Source organism: Lonchura striata, chromosome 2 (genome assembly GCF_046129695.1).
Source record: "Lonchura striata isolate bLonStr1 chromosome 2, bLonStr1.mat, whole genome shotgun sequence".
In the NCBI taxonomy this organism is placed as follows: domain Eukaryota; kingdom Metazoa; phylum Chordata; class Aves; order Passeriformes; family Estrildidae; genus Lonchura; species Lonchura striata.
Genome location: NC_134604.1, coordinates 88,741,292 through 88,759,193, shown reverse-complemented (window position 1 = coordinate 88,759,193; position 17,902 = coordinate 88,741,292). Strand labels below are relative to the sequence as shown.

The 17,902-nt window shown below is 36.8% G+C and overlaps 1 protein-coding gene across 2 annotated transcripts in view; it reads right to left on the bottom strand.

Annotated features, from left to right (window-relative positions):
* The window catches only part of LOC110474669 (uncharacterized), a 380,689-nt gene that overhangs the window by 170,563 nt on the left and 192,224 nt on the right, over positions 1–17,902 (bottom strand). For both annotated transcript variants that reach the window (XR_013339508.1, XM_077781548.1), the window contains one exon: positions 7,294–7,363. Coding sequence is in view for 1 of the 2 variants with exons in the window: in XM_077781548.1 (XP_077637674.1) it covers positions 7,294–7,363 (70 nt within the window). In the remaining variant the exon portion in view is untranslated. The remainder of the gene's footprint in view (positions 1–7,293; positions 7,364–17,902) is intronic.

The following is a 17,902-nucleotide window of genomic DNA, read 5'->3' as shown; positions in this document are numbered from 1 at the left end:
AACAAATAAAAACATGAAAAAAAAATAAAAGTTTTGAAGGCTTTTTGTTTTGAATGTGTAATTGTTGTCAATCCAAATAAGTAATACTCAAGCTAAAGCTGTTGAAATTTTTTTCTTAAAATAATTCAAATTATTAATTATAAAGCTTATGCACTGTTTGCAGCAGTGCACAATTGATACAAAATTTACAGCTTAAGTACAGAATACTTCTAGAGATTCATTCTATGAAAATGACAAAAATAAATTAACATAAATACAATTTTTCTGACAGGGCCATGGCAAGTTATGCAGTATCATCATTCAAACTGAATGATTAAGCAGATTAGCTCATAGATTTAGAAGGGTAAACCTAATTAATACTAAGATAGATGGTATTCCAATAAATGAAGTATTGAGAATTTAAAAAGTAGTAGTAGAAATATTTAACTAAGAGGACGAGAGCCATTATTGAAATGATGTCATACAATCTGGGAGGCATTGTCATGTTCAGTAAATTAGCATGGCCTAACCACAGCAGAAAATTTCCTTGAGCTGCAATAAAGACTAAATGCTTTCAGACTCCCATGATCCTTTGTAGTCATCATTTTAAAGCGCTGCCTTAGTGAGCTAAACCTGTAAAGTTTTCTTTTGAGCGGCTGTGAGTTGATTAGATCTATTTCAGCCTAGTAGTGGTAATAGGCTCCTCTCTGTGAAACTGCTTAGCCTCTGCTCCCCTGGCAGCTGGAGAAACTGGAATTAATCAGGTCTGCTGGGGACTTCTTCAGCATCTCCGCAGGCCAGCGACTCTGGAATCATTTACTACAGAATCTTACTGTCAACTCTTTGTCATTTAGGCTTTTGATTATGCTTGCTTTCTTCAGAAAAAATGGAAATGGGTGACAGATTATCCTAATGCAGAATTTCACTAGTTACTTTTATAGGCATCTATTATCCTCCTTTGTACTGTCCATAAAAAGAATGTAGGTGTGTGCAAAGATTTTTAGGGGCAGAGATATGAAGAATATGCTATTGAAATTAACATATTTCTTCTAATTAAAGTATGTTTCTTTCTAATAAAGAGACCCTCCCCCCTGAAATGACTGCATATTGTTTTGTCACTAGCACAATATATGGATTTCCTTTCTCTTTTCTTAAAAATTGATAGCTGGGGAAAAAAATTCTTGAATATCATTACTTACCATGCTACTGTTCAATAACACTACTTTCTACTGAATATACTGCAGATGCAGATTGGAGTTTTTTTTTTTAACTGTATTAAATATGAGCTTTAGAATAAATGCATATTTACATAGACTGCTAACTACTCTGAGCTTCAGTGAACAGAAAGTAAACAGTCAACACTGCAAAAAAAAAGACAATTAAATCTGCCTTCTTTTCAGCATTTCATCCCACAGATACAGGGCTCTATAGACTTAGTGTTCTGTAAATAGAGTCAATGGGTAGTCTTGTGCAGTCCTTAATGAAATCATCATGCCTTTCGACATTTAAAAATTTGTAGATTTATATCACAAGCAGTTATTCCAAACAAAGAATTCTGTGTGACATTCTGAGACACAGACTTTTCATACATGATATAGGAAAATACTGTTAATGAAATGGTTTAAAATTTCATCAAAACTGATGATTTATAAGCAACTTTTCTTTGATAAATTTATATGTATTTAATAATATGAAGACGTGTATAAGCATTTGTTTGACTAGTGTCCAGTGCACTTTCGAAGGAGTCTGGCAAAAAACGTTTTTCAAAAAAAATGAAGTGAAGAAATTGTTCCTTTTTTATACTTTTTTTCCCTTTTTTTTCAACCTGTTTTTTTTCCTGTTCAATTTCATTCTGGAGAGTAGATTTAAACAGGTTATCTTAATAGGGTTAATATATTAACATTTTATAAATATGCTTAACTTGAAAAAAAAAAGAAAAAGATTGGCATCAAAGGAAAAAAAAGTCTAAAAGTCTATATTGAATATTGAATGATTGCCAAAATCACAAAACTGTTCCATTATGAGTATTTTGAACAGTTCTGTAAATTACAGAAGCAGGTAAGAGCCTCCACTATTCTGCCTCCAAACAGAAGAAACCTTTCTGTGTATGTTCCTTGGTAGGCTTGGTAACTGCAGGAAGCTTGTACTCTAGATCTATCCACAACACACCTACACCCTATACCCCACCTAGACTTCTCATTTGTCTTGTTTGCCTATATCTGGTATACCAGTGAATCGGCATCAAAGAACAGCACTCTCATTTTGTTCTGCTGAAAAATAAACACGGTAGTTCATACACCGACCTCAGAAGATGAGCTGCACGGTTATGTCAGCTAATTTTAATCAGCTAGATTTCTTCATCTAGTTTTCTGCTTCAATGAAGGACTCTGGATAGAAGTCATTGAAAAACTGAATCTCATTTTTAGGCTTCCAGGTTCAGTTTTGCTCATTGTCGCTTTGACCCATGTTGCCCTGCCTTGTTTAACACCTCCCGGCCATGGCTATTTGTCAGCCCCTTCCTTCCAGACAAGCAGGTGAGTCCTCCAGAGATCATCTTCTTGTAACGTGCCCCTTGTACCTACTCTGAGCCTCTTGCTATCAGGCAGTGATTAAAACCCCAAGCTTTTTCCCCTCATATTCATGTGTCCTGGCTGTTCAATGCAATAGGGCCTGTAAGACTGGGGCAGTTTGGCATTGTCCTTTCCACGATAAAGTGTAGGGATGGCAAATCTCATGTGACTGATGTGACTCACTAATTGAGCAATTTAACACAGACCAGCATGTCACCCATAAAGCATTGGACTCTAACGCTGCACAGAGCCTTCCTCAACCTTTCAGAGACAAAAAACTTCAACTTAACTCACAAATAACTAAAAAACCTTCATGCAGTTAAATTGCAGCTTTTTGTTATCTAAATTGTGAGAACTAACCAAAGATCTTTAGTTTTACTTGCTAATAAATAATCCAAGTTTGAAAAATCACAGAGGGTTAAACACACTAAATAGGTCGGGTTCATTCTGTTAATGCTCATGTTCATGTTCTCTTTCTTTATTGAATACTTGCCCTTCTTTTATCCTTAGACTGCTATGGTCATTTGTCAATGACAATTTGTTGAGTTTGGATGTGTTCCTCTTCTCAAGAAAAGACTTCAGATTAGATCTGTACAAATACTGAGGCAGCTAACCTTGGGAAGTGTCCACTGACATCACCATTCTTAGCTAATTGCAGATATTCAGGACTCAAGTGGTAAATATTTAAAAAGGGGGGGGGTTCTCTCTCCTCAGTAAGACTCCCAGGTACTTGAGACACTGCATTATTTTAAACAAGATGCAATGTATTTTAACCAAGAAATGGCAAACTATGTGCTGCAGGTGTTCAAACTAAGTTTCAAACCCTATTGAAGCATATTTGACAAACAAGTGCTATCAAGCTGATACTTCCGAATGCAAAGCGTTACAACTCCTTCTATCCTGTTAATAACCTCCTACCTCTCGGTCTTCTTTTCCATGCAGCCTATTTTATAGCAAAGCTATACTTTGCCATATAAACTCTTTGGGCTAAAACTAATTTTAAAATCTGGGTACTGGAATTAGCTCTGTCTGTTATGGCAGAATCTGATGACACTGTTGGGAAAGGGAAAGGTAATTTTAAATTTCAGAAGAGAGGGTTAGGTATACTTATAGTGGTACACAGAAGTCTTTTCTGGCTGCTTCATTTTCTAATTTGAAGTATATATATTTTTCTCTCTTCATCTTTTGCTGCTGCTCCATATTTCAAGGAACTGTATGTCTTGTCCTATCCCCATTTCCTCTGTGGCTTGGTCTTTGCAACCTGTTTTACCTTAAAATTGTAAACAAATCCTTTATTTTCTGTTTTAGTGTTTCTGTGCTTTCAGAAAATTTGTTTCTTTTATTTACATTCCCACCCAGAACTTCCTCTCCCATTTACTTTTGTCAGGGGCACTTCAGGGGATAATTCTAAGTGACTTGCAAACCTTTGCTTTGTTTATCTTGACTTCTTGTCTATCACAGCCTTCTAGAGCCACTGAGTCTCCAGAAGGACAGCGGAAAATAAGACTATTGTACCTTGAGGAAAAAACTAGGCACCATCCAGTGTTCAGGTTTTCACTATGGAGATCTACATAGCATCAAACTCCATCTTTTATCATGCTGAGAGTGCACAATTGCAATAGCTCTTTTATCATAGTTTTAATTAATATAATACAGTCAAAAATGCCTCTCATTCTTTGGCCTCTTGAGCAACAGCAACAATTTTCCATTCTTTTTGTTCCACTAGCATGCACATGGCCAATCATATAGCTCCTGCAATTCCCATTGTTTTTTATTTTTTTTTTAATTGATAATTTTTAATAAGTAGATACAGTAGAAGAATAGAGACATTGGAGTTTCAAATTAAAAGGGAGGGTAAGACTTTTGAACTGAATTGCTCGAAATGAACTGGGAGAGGTGCAAATCAGTCATTACAAAAATTATATAATTTTAGGTCTTAGGTTAAGTTCTGTGAACTGTTTAATGTTATAATTGGCTGCTGCCAAAGGCATCAAGTTGAATGAAGCTCTAAGTTTAAAATGTCATAAACTCTCAGCATAAAGATTTATATAACACAGGTATCTGACCTACCACCACAAGACAGGAGGTATTTGTTAAGGCTTATTTGACTCTTGCAAAGTGGAAAAGGAATGGACTCGAGAAAGAAAACATACATCTTCTGGACAATATCAAAACATTATGAATCTAGTCTGATATCTGAGCAGTGAATTCAGAAAGCTGTGATAAACATAGTTGTTTCTTATTAAAAAATAAGATTTGATACTTCAAGTGGAAAATTTGTCTGTTTATTATGATAAATGAAGGTGGTTAATGTCAAATCTCAACAGTGTGTATTCAGCAAGACTCTAGTGGAACCTTTCATAAACTGAGTATACACTTTCTGATGTGTTGCAGGCATTCAATGGCTCTCACCCATACACATCTTCCCTATTTCTTTACACCAGTAACCAACAACAAAGTTGCACTGGATTTGTCTGCATACCACAACACAGGGTTAGAATATGGTGCCATTTACTGGCCTAAATAAAGCAGTGTTGCATGGGGTATTGCAGTGAATTCGGGGGACAGGATAAGGGGTGGTAGAAACCACCTTACAAATTAATCAGGAGGTAACCCCCCTTACAAGGAAAGCCTTACAGCTTGGTGATGTATTCAAAAAGTTGCAAGCAAACTCATGAAAAAGATGCATTCTTTGCTTCTTATTTCATAGTTTAAAAAATGTTGTAAGTAGATCACATAGAAGATATCCTATATAACTAAATATCCTTCCATATTAATGTGGGTAAAGAGGAATTTCTCGTATCTGCAATCAGTCTGCATGTTTGTGGCTTCTTTGCAATAGTGGGACCTGTATGGGATGACAAAGAAGTGGAATGAGGAAAGATGGATAAAATATTTGAAGTTTAATAGCCAGTGAAGCTGCCTACTCATCCTTTACAATATCATGATACCTAAGGCAGTTATTTTATTGAGGGAATCAACAAAGTAAATACAGAAGTATTTCAAGCTGTTCTAAGGGTAGATGAACTGGTCCTGTCCTGCAGTTCATGTTTAAATAGTAGAAGTTTCATACAAGGTAATGAAGTGGTTCTTATTTCCAGCCATTTCTATGGATGCATTCCTTCATTGAAAATAAATGCCAGAAGCCAGTAAGTACCTACTGCCTGTACTGTATTCTTGCCAGAAAATCATCCAAGCTTGCATTTATAAAGATGTTTTACTTAACTCTCCCAGTTATGCCTCTTCCCAGTTTCTTCCTCACAAGCACTTCCCTAAATAAATAACAATCAGTTGACTCTTAGAGGGGAGAAGATGATGGTAGCTTTACACAAAAGATGAGTCACTAAGCAGTGTTTCATTTGCATGTCATTCTTTATATAAAAACACTGAAAACTCAAAGCTCAGAAAACTACCTGTCCATCCACATTTACCTTCTCTTCCACTTAATTTTATTTCTGTTAATTAATTCACTCCCAGCAAGCTACATTTCTGCACTTTTGTTTTTGTCACTGAGACATTTTATCTCCTATCTTAAAGAACAGAACACTTAAAAATATGACTATTATCTATTCCTTCCATTCACCTCTCCCATTTCTTCCAACTCAAAGAAAAATATTTCTTCCAGACAGTCTCCATCCTGACCAAATTTTTTCCATCCCCATCACTTAGGCATTGTTTTTTGTCTCCTCTGGTTAGGTCTTGTTTGGAAACTCGTTCTCTTTTACTCTAGACCCAGGTCTTCATTACCTTTTACCATTCAAAAGTACAGATAGGAATAGGATTGAAGTAAGGAGTCAGATACTCTTTCACAGCAGTAAAAACACATAATTTTTGTGGGAAATTTCTGCCCTAAATTTCATTTGCAGTAAATTTCATATGTCTTTTTCAGGTACACATTTGATTTCAAAACCAAGCAAAATGAATTAAAGTTCACCAAAAATGAAAACAGAAAATCTGAACAAGTAAATAAAGTGACCAGCTGCAGTGATAACATTTATATTAATTTCAATTTTCAGGCTCCATTTTTCTACTATTTTGTAGTAACATGCCTACTTCTCAACATATTTTTTTCTGAATAAACCAGGTTCACAGAATTAACAGGTGCCACAAGTAAGCAAATGTGCATCTCTTCTGCAATTTGTGTAGCACCCAGTTTCACTTCCAATTTTGTGGGGTTGAGAATACGTCTCACTATAAAACTTATGATTTGTCTTATGCCTGAGACCAGAGCAGGGTTAATGGGAACTGTCTGCTCCCTTCTTGCACTGATAAAGTGGAGGCTGATTCATAGAAGTCCTTCTGCATTCCCTGTTTGTAAAGCAGACAAAAAACCCCAAACCACCCCAGTACACACCACTGTGCACAAGCCTGCCCAAGCCTTTCTGTTTGCTTTCAGGTGTAAGAAGCCAGAATTATTCTGATAGGGTGGAGAGTTCTGATGACTGGCATGCAAATGTTCATAAAAACTGTCCCACTTTGCTCCAGTTCCTGTTTATTACTTCTTATTCTTTTCAGTATCAGTAAATCCCTTCAAGGCTTCTGTTATTATTGAAGAGGAGCCCACCTGGGAATGTTTAGGTCCTTTAGTAATAGCCTTAGGCCCAGATCTAATGTCTACTGAAAAAGGATTCACTGCTTAAAGGAAATACTGATGACAATTCGTTAGGGCATCATAAAAAAATCTGTTTCAACTTAGAAATAAAGCTGCTAGATATGTGAGCAAATACTGTAGGTTAGCACTTACTGTATACAAACTGCAGGATGCACATAGAGATGTCCTGTAGTCCAACCTTCCTTTAAAAGTTTCCTAAGTCCTTAAAAAAAAAAAAAGAAAAAAAGAAAAAAAGAAAATGAGTTCACAATGTTTTAAACTATAATATAAATCTACTGATCTGCTATTAATACAGTTCCTGCATTGTCTGAGGTTTGAGACACACATGTGTAATTCTTCAATGGCATTCTGTGTGTTATCTGGAAGGTCTCTCATTGCTGCTGCAACAATGCAAACCAGACTACACCCAGGCGAACAAAGGAAATTTAACTTTCATAAGTTGGTTTTAAAAATGCATTTACTTTGACTGCATTGAAAGAATCTAAAAAAAGATGAAAAGCATCTTTAGCATGCCCAAAACATCTGGTTTCATATTTTGAGACCAAAAGGAAATTGCATGAAGACTAAAATCTTGTTTTGATTTATATTATTATTGGAGGGCTGAGAAGCTGCCAGTCATAAAATAAAATTTTATGATGATAAATAAATAAGGAAAACAATCTGACAAAACATGTTGTGGAACAAAGCTCCATTTCAAGTTTAATTAACTGATAACAATGTTTATGATAGAAGAACTGTGCCACCAATTATACAGCTAGTAAATGCATGCTACCAAAGCAAAGACTGGCCTATAAAAGACTGGCTAAAAAGGTTTCTCCTGCAGCAAAATACTTCCAAACACAAAAGAGAAGGTATTCTCCATGTAGTAAATCATGCAGCAATTAAGACCCTCTTTGAAGATGCTTATTATTCTTTATAGATTGTATGACAATTGCTCTGCTTCAATTGCACATTGTAAATTGCACAATACTAGTAGTTCCTGCTTTCTAATATGCCTACTGATAGTGCCTGGAAAAGCTGACAGTTTAGAAATTGTTACAGGAAAGATATGTCCGTGGGGAGACAAGTAAAAAATAAATGTTTTCAGCTCTGCAGCACTTTGCCTTTTCCCAAAACCTTGTATGCAATCGTAAAATAGTGTTCCAGCAAGAAGATTATTTTAGAAACATGAAGATCAGCTGCATTCTGCAGGGAGAAGTGATCCTTAATCATACATGTAAGAGTTCAGCCACTTTTCTGGTAACAGAGCCTTGCATTTAAAATTGCTGCATACTTCCAGTTCTTGTGGTTTAAAGACATTGGGATCACAGCCATGATACACAGTACAAATCATTAACTTTCAGTTTATGCTATACTATAATTTGCCAGTTACCATATAAAATGCAACATACAAACTACAAGATTTTGTATTACAGATATTATGAATCACTTGCTAAAATAATGCTGACATTTCTGTGGATACATTAAAAAACTTGGCTCCTATTCTGAGACTACTCCTTTTTCAACTTCTGTAATAATAAACCACATTTAGGAAGCCCTGAATTCAGCTATCTGAAGGAACAGTATATTAACTATTCTGATCACATGCCTTATCACAGCTTTTCACCCCATTAACTGTAACTGAGCAGTGAACTGTTGGCCAGACTACAACCCCAGTACAAGTCCTGCTTGTTCCTTCCTATCTCCCTTCCCACCTGCTGTTTAGCTTAAAGCCACAACTCTGTCAGAAAACAAACAAACAAAACCCCCCCATTCAAACTGAGTGTTAAAAAAAACCCATAGGAAGTAAATCTTTCAAATGTTTCCCAAAAGAAAACATATAGTGGAATTTGTGTATATTGACAGCAAAGGTTTTCAAGCTGAATGGAAAGATCTCCTCCGTCAAAGTCAACACTTAGCAACACAGTAAACTTTCAAATGAAGTAAAAAATTTGTTGTAAAAAACTTCTATGATTTTAGGTTACATACACTTACTGCAAGACAGAGAAAGAAAAGATCAAAAGTATTCTGAAGAATTTTTGCTGCTTTAGTAATAAGCCCAAAATACTTGGAATTTATATTTCCCTAACTTTGTTTATCCACATGCAATAATTCTTCCCTTGAGTGCACTTTGCTACTGTTTCTTTACCTGTCTTGTTTCTTCTCCTATTCTGCTTGAAATATGATAATCTTCTCTGTCCTCTAGTTTGGGACTGTTTTCTATTTCTTAGGTGTGTGTAAAGCTCTCACTTTTTTCACCAGTTAAAATGAAACTGGGGAGTCTATGCTTCTTGTGGTTTCTTCTAAATACATGCACAAGCAACTTAACATCCTCTCTCCAGTCCTGGAGGGAATTACTTCTGGCATGTTTCAATTCATTATCTTGAATCTTAATCAGCTGATGAAAAAAAAAATTAGTTTCATCAGCTGATGAAGACCCAGACTAATGAATAAAAACATCCTGATCAAGACTCCCAGCTGCACTGAATGGGAGTCTACAAGCTATGCCCTCACTGCACTCTTACAATTAATTAATAAATTTCCCTCTTCTCTGTACCCATCAGAAATAAACAGCTACAGGATATTAGATCATATGAAAGATTATTGTCTCCTTCAGTCATTTGGTGTCTTACTCCTGTAAATCTCCAGAACAGGTTTTACAAATCTTAACGTGTGCTTAACTTCTTGAAAACGAAGTGAGAAAGGATGTTGTTGACTTTGAAATGCAATCCAATCATTGAAATGGCATAAGGGTCTTTAAAATATATTAATAATATAAGTGACTGAAACTTCTCAATAAAGTTTATGGTTTCAGGCATCACATTTTCCAACAGGAAAACAAGGAGAGAAAATATTTTCATCCCAAAAGAGTTTACATGTAAGGTGTACATAATAAAAATAAGAACATTACCTGCTAAAATAGAAAAGTAAAAATAAATTGCAGACAAAATTTTAAGAAATGTACAAAAACTGAAATTAAAAAAAGGACAAGTACTTTTTAATATTCTATCATTGTAGCTATAGGTGTCCCATATAAATATGGTAAATAAACAAGTTTAACAGAACTATTTGTCTTTAAATAAATTATTTATTCAAGTTGGTACACAAATATAATGAGAAAAGAGCCTCTCGCTCTCAGATCCCTTTTGATTCCTTGATGCTACCCTGTGTTCAAATAGCCACTTTCTCCTGGAGTCACAGCTACATGGCAATTGGCACAGTAATCACACCGTACAGTTATCCCTGCATTAGTGACCTCCAGACTGCATTACTGCAACTCAGACCTAGAAATTAAGCCGTACGACCTGAAAAAGCTCCACATGAGGGAAAACATGACAAAATATCTGCTTAACGAAGCAAATTGCCACATTTATCCACTTCAAGGTCTCCATCTTGATATTTAAACCTCTCAATATGATATGAAATCTCTGTGCCTCTACCTATAGGATCACCTTCATCTACAAGGCTGTGATGTTATCACTCTGAAACCATAAAACTGTGGGGGAGAAGGAGCAAATATGAAGTGGAATACTCAGAATCCTTACAAAAGCCACATAAAAACTTCAGGTTTCATATCCTGGTGACAAAAGCTATTAGAAACTTCAGATCTACCTCAGAATCCATGGCCCTGGGCAAAAAACATCTCTGACTTGTCTTTCCCTTCACCTACACAAATGTGAATCAAGCTGTTTTCCCTCTAATCCAGTAAGAAAGAGAAAATGGTATTGCTATTGTCATGATGATGAATAAGAAGAGTGGAAGAAAGGAGGTTGTGTTCATCACACGGATCTGGGGTGACACTAAGAGAAGCTGAACAAAATTAAAATGAATTTCAAAATTTCATGAATAAACTCTGCATGTTGATGCATGACCTTACGTGAAAAACTTTGCTTAGTTGTCTGTAACTTCTCCAGCATGTCCCATTAATGATCTTTTTCTGAGCAACATCATGTTCTAGCAAAATCTTCATTATCCTCTATCTGACCACTACCATATTCAAAAGAAGAGACGGAAAAAATAAAATGCAAAGCACAGAGGAAACTCCACTTAAAAAGCCCAAGAAATCTCAAGCACTGTACAAATGCAGCACTCAATTGTAAGGATGAAGGTAAAAAGATGTCCCCAAGGCAATCAGGAGGTTTGAATTTCTAGGATATAATGCTGACAATAACCAAATAAGACTGCCATGATCTGAAATGTAATAAATATTATTGCTAGCAATGTCATTGTCATTGTATATGCCATTAAGAAAAATAAGGATACAAAAATGATGTGGTTTCTACATGTTAAGTGTTACAATAAACAGCATATAAGAAGCAGAAAACAGAAATAAGGATTGGACTTTTACAAATTTTTTTTACCCTGATTTGCATTCTGTGTCACCACACTGGCTGTTGTGACATTGCATATCTAATCAGGCTAGAACTGGCTGCTTTTAACTAGAATAGGATCTGAGACTACTAATTTAGCCCTGTTATTGACTTCACAGGCTCTTTCAGCAGCCTTCTGACTTGGTTACAGGGGTCTCCACCTGACTGAGATCCCACTTGCTTGCTTATGATTTGACAGTCTTTATTTGACGCCTGCATATTTCACTCGGTGACTGAACCACTCCAAGTAATTCTGGAATGACCACATATGTTTCTACACGTACAGATCTCAGCACTGACAGGGAGGGTGTAAGCCTATCTGTCTGGACTGGTGTTATACTGGCTCAGAGTTCTTTTAGCTCAGCAATGTGATAGTTTTCAATCCCAAAATGATAAGCTCCTGAAGACAGTTTGCAGTCATGCTTTTCCACTCCTTACTTTGGTAGGGATGTGCTATTTTTGAATTCAGTGTTAGCAGAGGCAGTTACCTCTGCCACTTGTTGGGATATCAGCTGAGTTTATTTCCTTTGATGCATCCTACTGCTTTTGCCTTGGCATTTCTGAGTTTCCCTGCAGTTATGCTGTTCCACCTGTGATATATCTATCTGTTGTATCAGTCGTCTATTATTTGGCCCTCTTTAGTGCTTCCTTATTATGCTTTTTAAACCTGAGAAGTGGGAGAAAAAGAAAAAGCACTCGCACAATGAACACTGATGCCAAATTTTGTCTTTGTAGAAAAAAAAGATTTACAGACAAAGGAAGATGTGTTGTCATGGTCTCATGACTAGCCTTAATGCTACACAGAGTCAGAATAGCTAAGTTCCTAATATTTTCATGGAAAAAGTATCTTTCTGCAGAGGAATGGTTTGTGCTTGTAGCACAAGCACAAGCACATAGACATATGACTATACCTCACAACCACAGAAATGAAGAGAGAGCAATTTAATGCTGTTAGTCCCCTTGATACTGTCTGGGTGGCAGCAGGTGTTACAGTTGGGACTACTAGATAGATAATATGTCTTCACACATGGGAATGTGACAGCATACAGAGCAAAAAGCATGCCTCGTGGAAGGTGCTTCCTTTCTTTCTTCAGTTGAAAACTAAGTAACGCAAGTCTGAAAAAGGAGAAAATGCTGTGAAAGAAAGGTAAATAATTGCCCCTCTGGGTTTTCATACACAACTTACCTCACATGTGCAGCAATGCCTGAAGCTAATCTCTCAGTACTTTTTGTAGCTCCGGTTAGAGTGATATTTGGCAGCTGCTAGATGAATCTGGCTTATCTGTTGCCAAATGCATGTGGTACGTGTGTGTGGCAACTGCTGTCTTCACCAAAAAAAGATTGGTTCAACAGTATTTGTCGTATTTTCCTTCTACTACTTATACTCCCAGGAATATAACAATTCTCTATTGCTAACCATTTTATTTTTCAGTCTTTTTCTATCTACAGTAGCAGATGCTGAAGTGCTGCACTGTCCCACCAGACCTGTGGTTTGGTCTCAGTCTGGCGGTTTCTCTGCATACAGCCCCAAACTTAGCATAAAACCACTTTCCTGCTTTTTTATCCACTAGACTACTGCTTTTTGAAGTTGTCTATTATCATTTTGATTATTCTGTTTTTCTACTTGCTGAAGTATAGTGTCTGATAATTTAAAGAACGGGCTTCCACCATATAGCTCTACTTGTCCCACAGCACAAACTGGTGGATTACCAGTAAGGAACTGGTGTGATCCCCAGACCACTTCTGACTGTGTGGAATAGGTACATTAAAGCAAGCAAGGGGTGCCCATTTTTTACAGATGCCTCTTCTGGTCTGGAGGTGATTTTTCTTTAATTTTTTACAGATGCCCCTTCTGGTCTGGAGGTGATTTTCTGTAATTCTTCTGACCAAATTTAGTAAGAATGTAGAAGCCTGAAACAGCTATCTCAGGCATTTTAGATAACCAAAAGTGGTCAAAAGAATAATGTTTTAAAAGTGATATCCCTGTCACACAGAATCACAGAGTCACGACATCACAGAATCACAGAATAAGCTGAGTTGCAGGAAGCCCACTAAGATTGAGTCCAACTCCCAGGCCCTCACAGGACCATCCCCAAGAGTCACACCCTGTGCCTGAGAGTATTATCCAAATGCTTCTTGAACTCTGTCAAGCTTGGTGCTGTGACCACTTCCCTGGGGAGCCTGTTCCTATGTCCAGCCACCCTCTGGTGGAGGAGCCTTTTTCTAATACCCAGCCTAAACCTTCCCTGACACAACTTCAGGCCAGTCCCTCAGGTCCTGTCCTTAACAGAAAGCTCAGGGTAGTATCTCAAATTATCAGATACTTGAAATTTGATTGAAGCCCATCTTTTGTTGACCTGGCTCAAACCCCAACACTGGTTGGGATCGCCATATACACTAATCCATGCTACAACAGACCAAGAAAGCTGCAGGAGCCCTTCTGGGTCTCCATTCAGTCCCTGGAGTAAAAAAGGTCTTGTGTCCCACAGAGCCAGGGCAAGGGATTCTCCCAGGCTTTAAGGAGAAACAGAGTCAAACAAATCTGCCAAAATTAAAAGTTTCTGAATTTCAAATAATACCAGACATGATTTTGGTTGTCTTACAAAGGTGCAGGAAGGCCATCTGGGGTCAAAGCAAGATGTTGCTTGTAGTCTACCTTTCTACGTAAAGTATATCTAAGGAAAGGAGTAAAGAAATTGATCAAATCCAGGTTTTCTGGTTTTATTCAGTGCTAGAAATAAATACCAAGAGGTCCTCTACTTCCTTTGTAGCCTTTTTTCAGCTTTTCTGATTTTCAGAGGCATCCACCCTTCCACAGACTTACGTTAATAATGGATATCAATACTTTTTAAGGCCAAAAATTTGAATTATAAACTAATGCTAAACAGAAGTAAGCCACCAAAATATCATACTCTGTCCAAATTTCAATATTAGAATATGAGAAAATAGTATAAGTACTCCATGGTATTTTTGCAACCCTTAATCTCTCTAATTTCTTCTACTAGGGTTAAAATATTCAAAATGCAGATGACTTTTCAGTGATTGCTAGCCACAGCAGCAAACATAGTTTGCAAAAAAGAACACATTTTATGGAGCAAAATAGCAGGTTTTTGTAGGTCTTATCAAACTATATTAAACAATTTTATCCCAGCTTTTTGAAAGCAGATGACTAGTGAACACTCTTCTGGAGATGTCCTGCATGGTATCTGCTAATATTCATGCATGACAAAACTATTTTGACATATGGAACTATGTACAGTAACTTGAAGTCCCAGTTAAAAATAATGGTACTAATTAGTTTTAAAATGTGGGTGATAAAAGCTATATATGCCAAATAGAATAAAAGACAAGTTGATGAGGGACAAATGCTTCTAAGAGACTACCACTAAAACCTGTGGCTGATCTTTCACGAGACTAAGCCCCTCTTGAAGGGAATACTGAATACTTGATGTGATCATAACGGTCCCCAAGGATGTAGGCAAGCAGAGCAACATCATGCACTGTGTTCTTGGCTTTGGCACTGGTCCCTGTGTCACATTATAAATGGCTGCCATGAACAATGACCAGGGTATGTCTCTTTTCTATCACAGTGCTCCTACTCTTAGAAAACCTGCATGGAAACTTCGTGCACTCCAACCTTAATCCATGCTTTTAAATGATCACATGAAAAAGTTCACAGGGTTCATGTCCACGTTAGACAACAGGTCTTTCTCACCCAAACCAAGATGTATGGAGCCTAATATCAGGTCTTCCATGGTTATTGGATCAGGTCCTGAGGTGAAGAACCATCTTGATATGTTGGAGTAGAAAATAGCAATGAGCAAGTCTTGAGAACAGTTCCTGAAAATGCAGTCTATATGAGAAAGTCTGTCCTTGAAGCCACTCTTGTCTAAATAAATTATTTTCCCACAGTAATCTGGTAAACTATCTGTTACGCATTGAAGTTTGTCTATCTATAGAAAGAGACTTGAAAAACTCTTGAATGTGTCCAAAAAATACTGAGCTAAATTGATCCCTCTTATGCATCAGCAAGTAGCTCTGTGTCACTGCATGAACATCCCTCTGTAACACTCCTATCTGCAATGAGAAAGGAACAGCAAGTCAGATGCTGTTCTTAGCACGGTCAATAGGAACATTTACGTTGATGTCAGTGGGAGTGTTTACATTGATCTCAAAGGAAGGAAGATTGCATCACCAGCAGAGAGATGACATTCTTCCAGAAATGAATCTAAAGTACAATAAAATCTGTAGGAATGTCACAGACCTTCTTTGCTTGAGCTTGCATATATTTTAGAGGTAAGGTTATGATATGAGTATTTTAAAAATGTGGGTTGGTGTTCTTTGCATAATATTCAGGCCTATTGACTGCTCTCATTTTATGCATAGAACACACTGTAAGCATCTGTATTTCATCACTTCCATCTCAAGGAATATAGTTCTGTTCGGGTAGTTTTTACATTACTTGAATAATGTATATAATGAATGAAAAGTAAATTCAAATAAGCTTTACAAGAAAACCCTCAACTCATATACACAAGGACTGATCAGAAGGTTAAGTGAAAAAAAGAATGGCCTATAACTGGCTTCAAGTATTTTAAGCAGAAAATGCATATAAATTTTCTTGAAAAGAAACTGTATGTGTCTGATTGGATTAATACATCCGTATAATTAAATGTGTATAAATTTTAAAGGATAAAGATACTATGGCTTAGCAAAGAACCCATCCTGTTCAATCAAGGCCATCTAAGTAAAAAGGTGATAATGAAAAAACACATAGTCACAGTAAAAAGAAACCTTTCTTCTGCTAGCACTTTAAGTAAGGCTCCTCAGAGGCTTCACATATTGTGGGACTTAGAGATAGCTATCTGCATCAGAATTTTTTCAGAGAGCTTAACATACCTCTGTAGATTGTGCAGAAGAGTTTAAAAATTAAAAGAGTAAAGAAAAAGAGCATTAAAATCAACACTGAACATTTTTCCCTTTTTTATTTTTTTTTTAATTCTGAACAGATTTTTCTGAAGATTGAGATCATCTTCAGTACAAAGCAGGAAGAAAAGTGAAAATTCTATTTTCCCCATCCTTCCCAGCCAGCTTCAGTAATTCCCCAGTTTCTATTGCAAATGAGCTTCATTCCTTCTTTTTTCACTCCAGTCTGTAGACAGTATGCCAGACAAAACATGATTTTGTGTCCATACAGTTGATGATTTTCATTCAATGTCTCTGAAGCAAATGTGAAGATGTGTTAGGTTTGGTCAAGCACAGCCTGGAACAAAAAATCACATGCTTTGAATAGGTCTGAACCACCTGTGGGCCCCAAGGTGTGCCATCAGGCCTTGTGCAGACTTTACAAATGAATCCTGTGGTAGTGGAAGGTAAGCCAGGACAGAGAACCTTGTCTGCTTTTTTTGTGTTTAACAGATTATTTAAGGTGCCTCCTTTAGCAGAGGTCAGGAAGCAGAACTAATAAGCATCAGGTTGGAAGAAGGCAGAACTTGCAGCCTATCTCTTGCTACAACCTTGCTCCTGGGAAAGGCTCTATTGCCAGTCAAGGAGCCATAGGGTTGAGATGACTTTCCTAATGAGCAGTGACCATCATCCAGATTGTCAGTTTGCCAGGACAGGATTTCATTTCATGTTTTAAACCAATGATTTCTGTACTGCCTCACATCATACTTTAGGAAGGAAGACAAGGAGGATTTTAATTATCAAAAAAATGAATTTCAGCAAAGAGATGTAGAAACAATTATTTACCAACACTGTCTGTATAATCTTAATGTAGGAGGGGAAATGTCCTGACACGTTCTGTTAGTACTAGACATTTCAGAATATTGGATACAACTGGCCTTTCATTGTCTTCATCTATATTCCATTTATAAAATTTGCAGTGTAGGAAATCTGCTGGATGAAAAGTAGTGTGTAGGTAGGTAGCAATGCTGCACAGTTGGATGGCTCTCACAGCAGTCACTCCTTTAAAAGTACACACACACTTGCACACAGTGCCACCCATAAAGTTCCCCTTTTTAATTTCAGGGACAGCTGAGTAGAAGCCCTTATTTGTAGCAATTATTGGTTTCTAATCTGCTAGAGCCAGAAATCTACACTGCCATTAATTCACCTGCAGACTTCATATTGCTTTGAATGGGAATTATGTAAGGATGTCAATTGCAGGAATGGACATTTCATAGCAGTTTAAATGAAATGAGCTTTTGCAATAAAGAAATGAACACTGAAGCCAATCTAAGCCAAGAAAGGCACATTGACATCCTGAGTGAGAGCTGACCTAAAAAGATAGAACATCAGGTGCAATTGTAATTTTTCAGCTTTAAGAGACAGATTAAGTACTGAAAGCAGCTGGCAAAATGATAGAGATTATTTACAAGTATTCTTGTCTT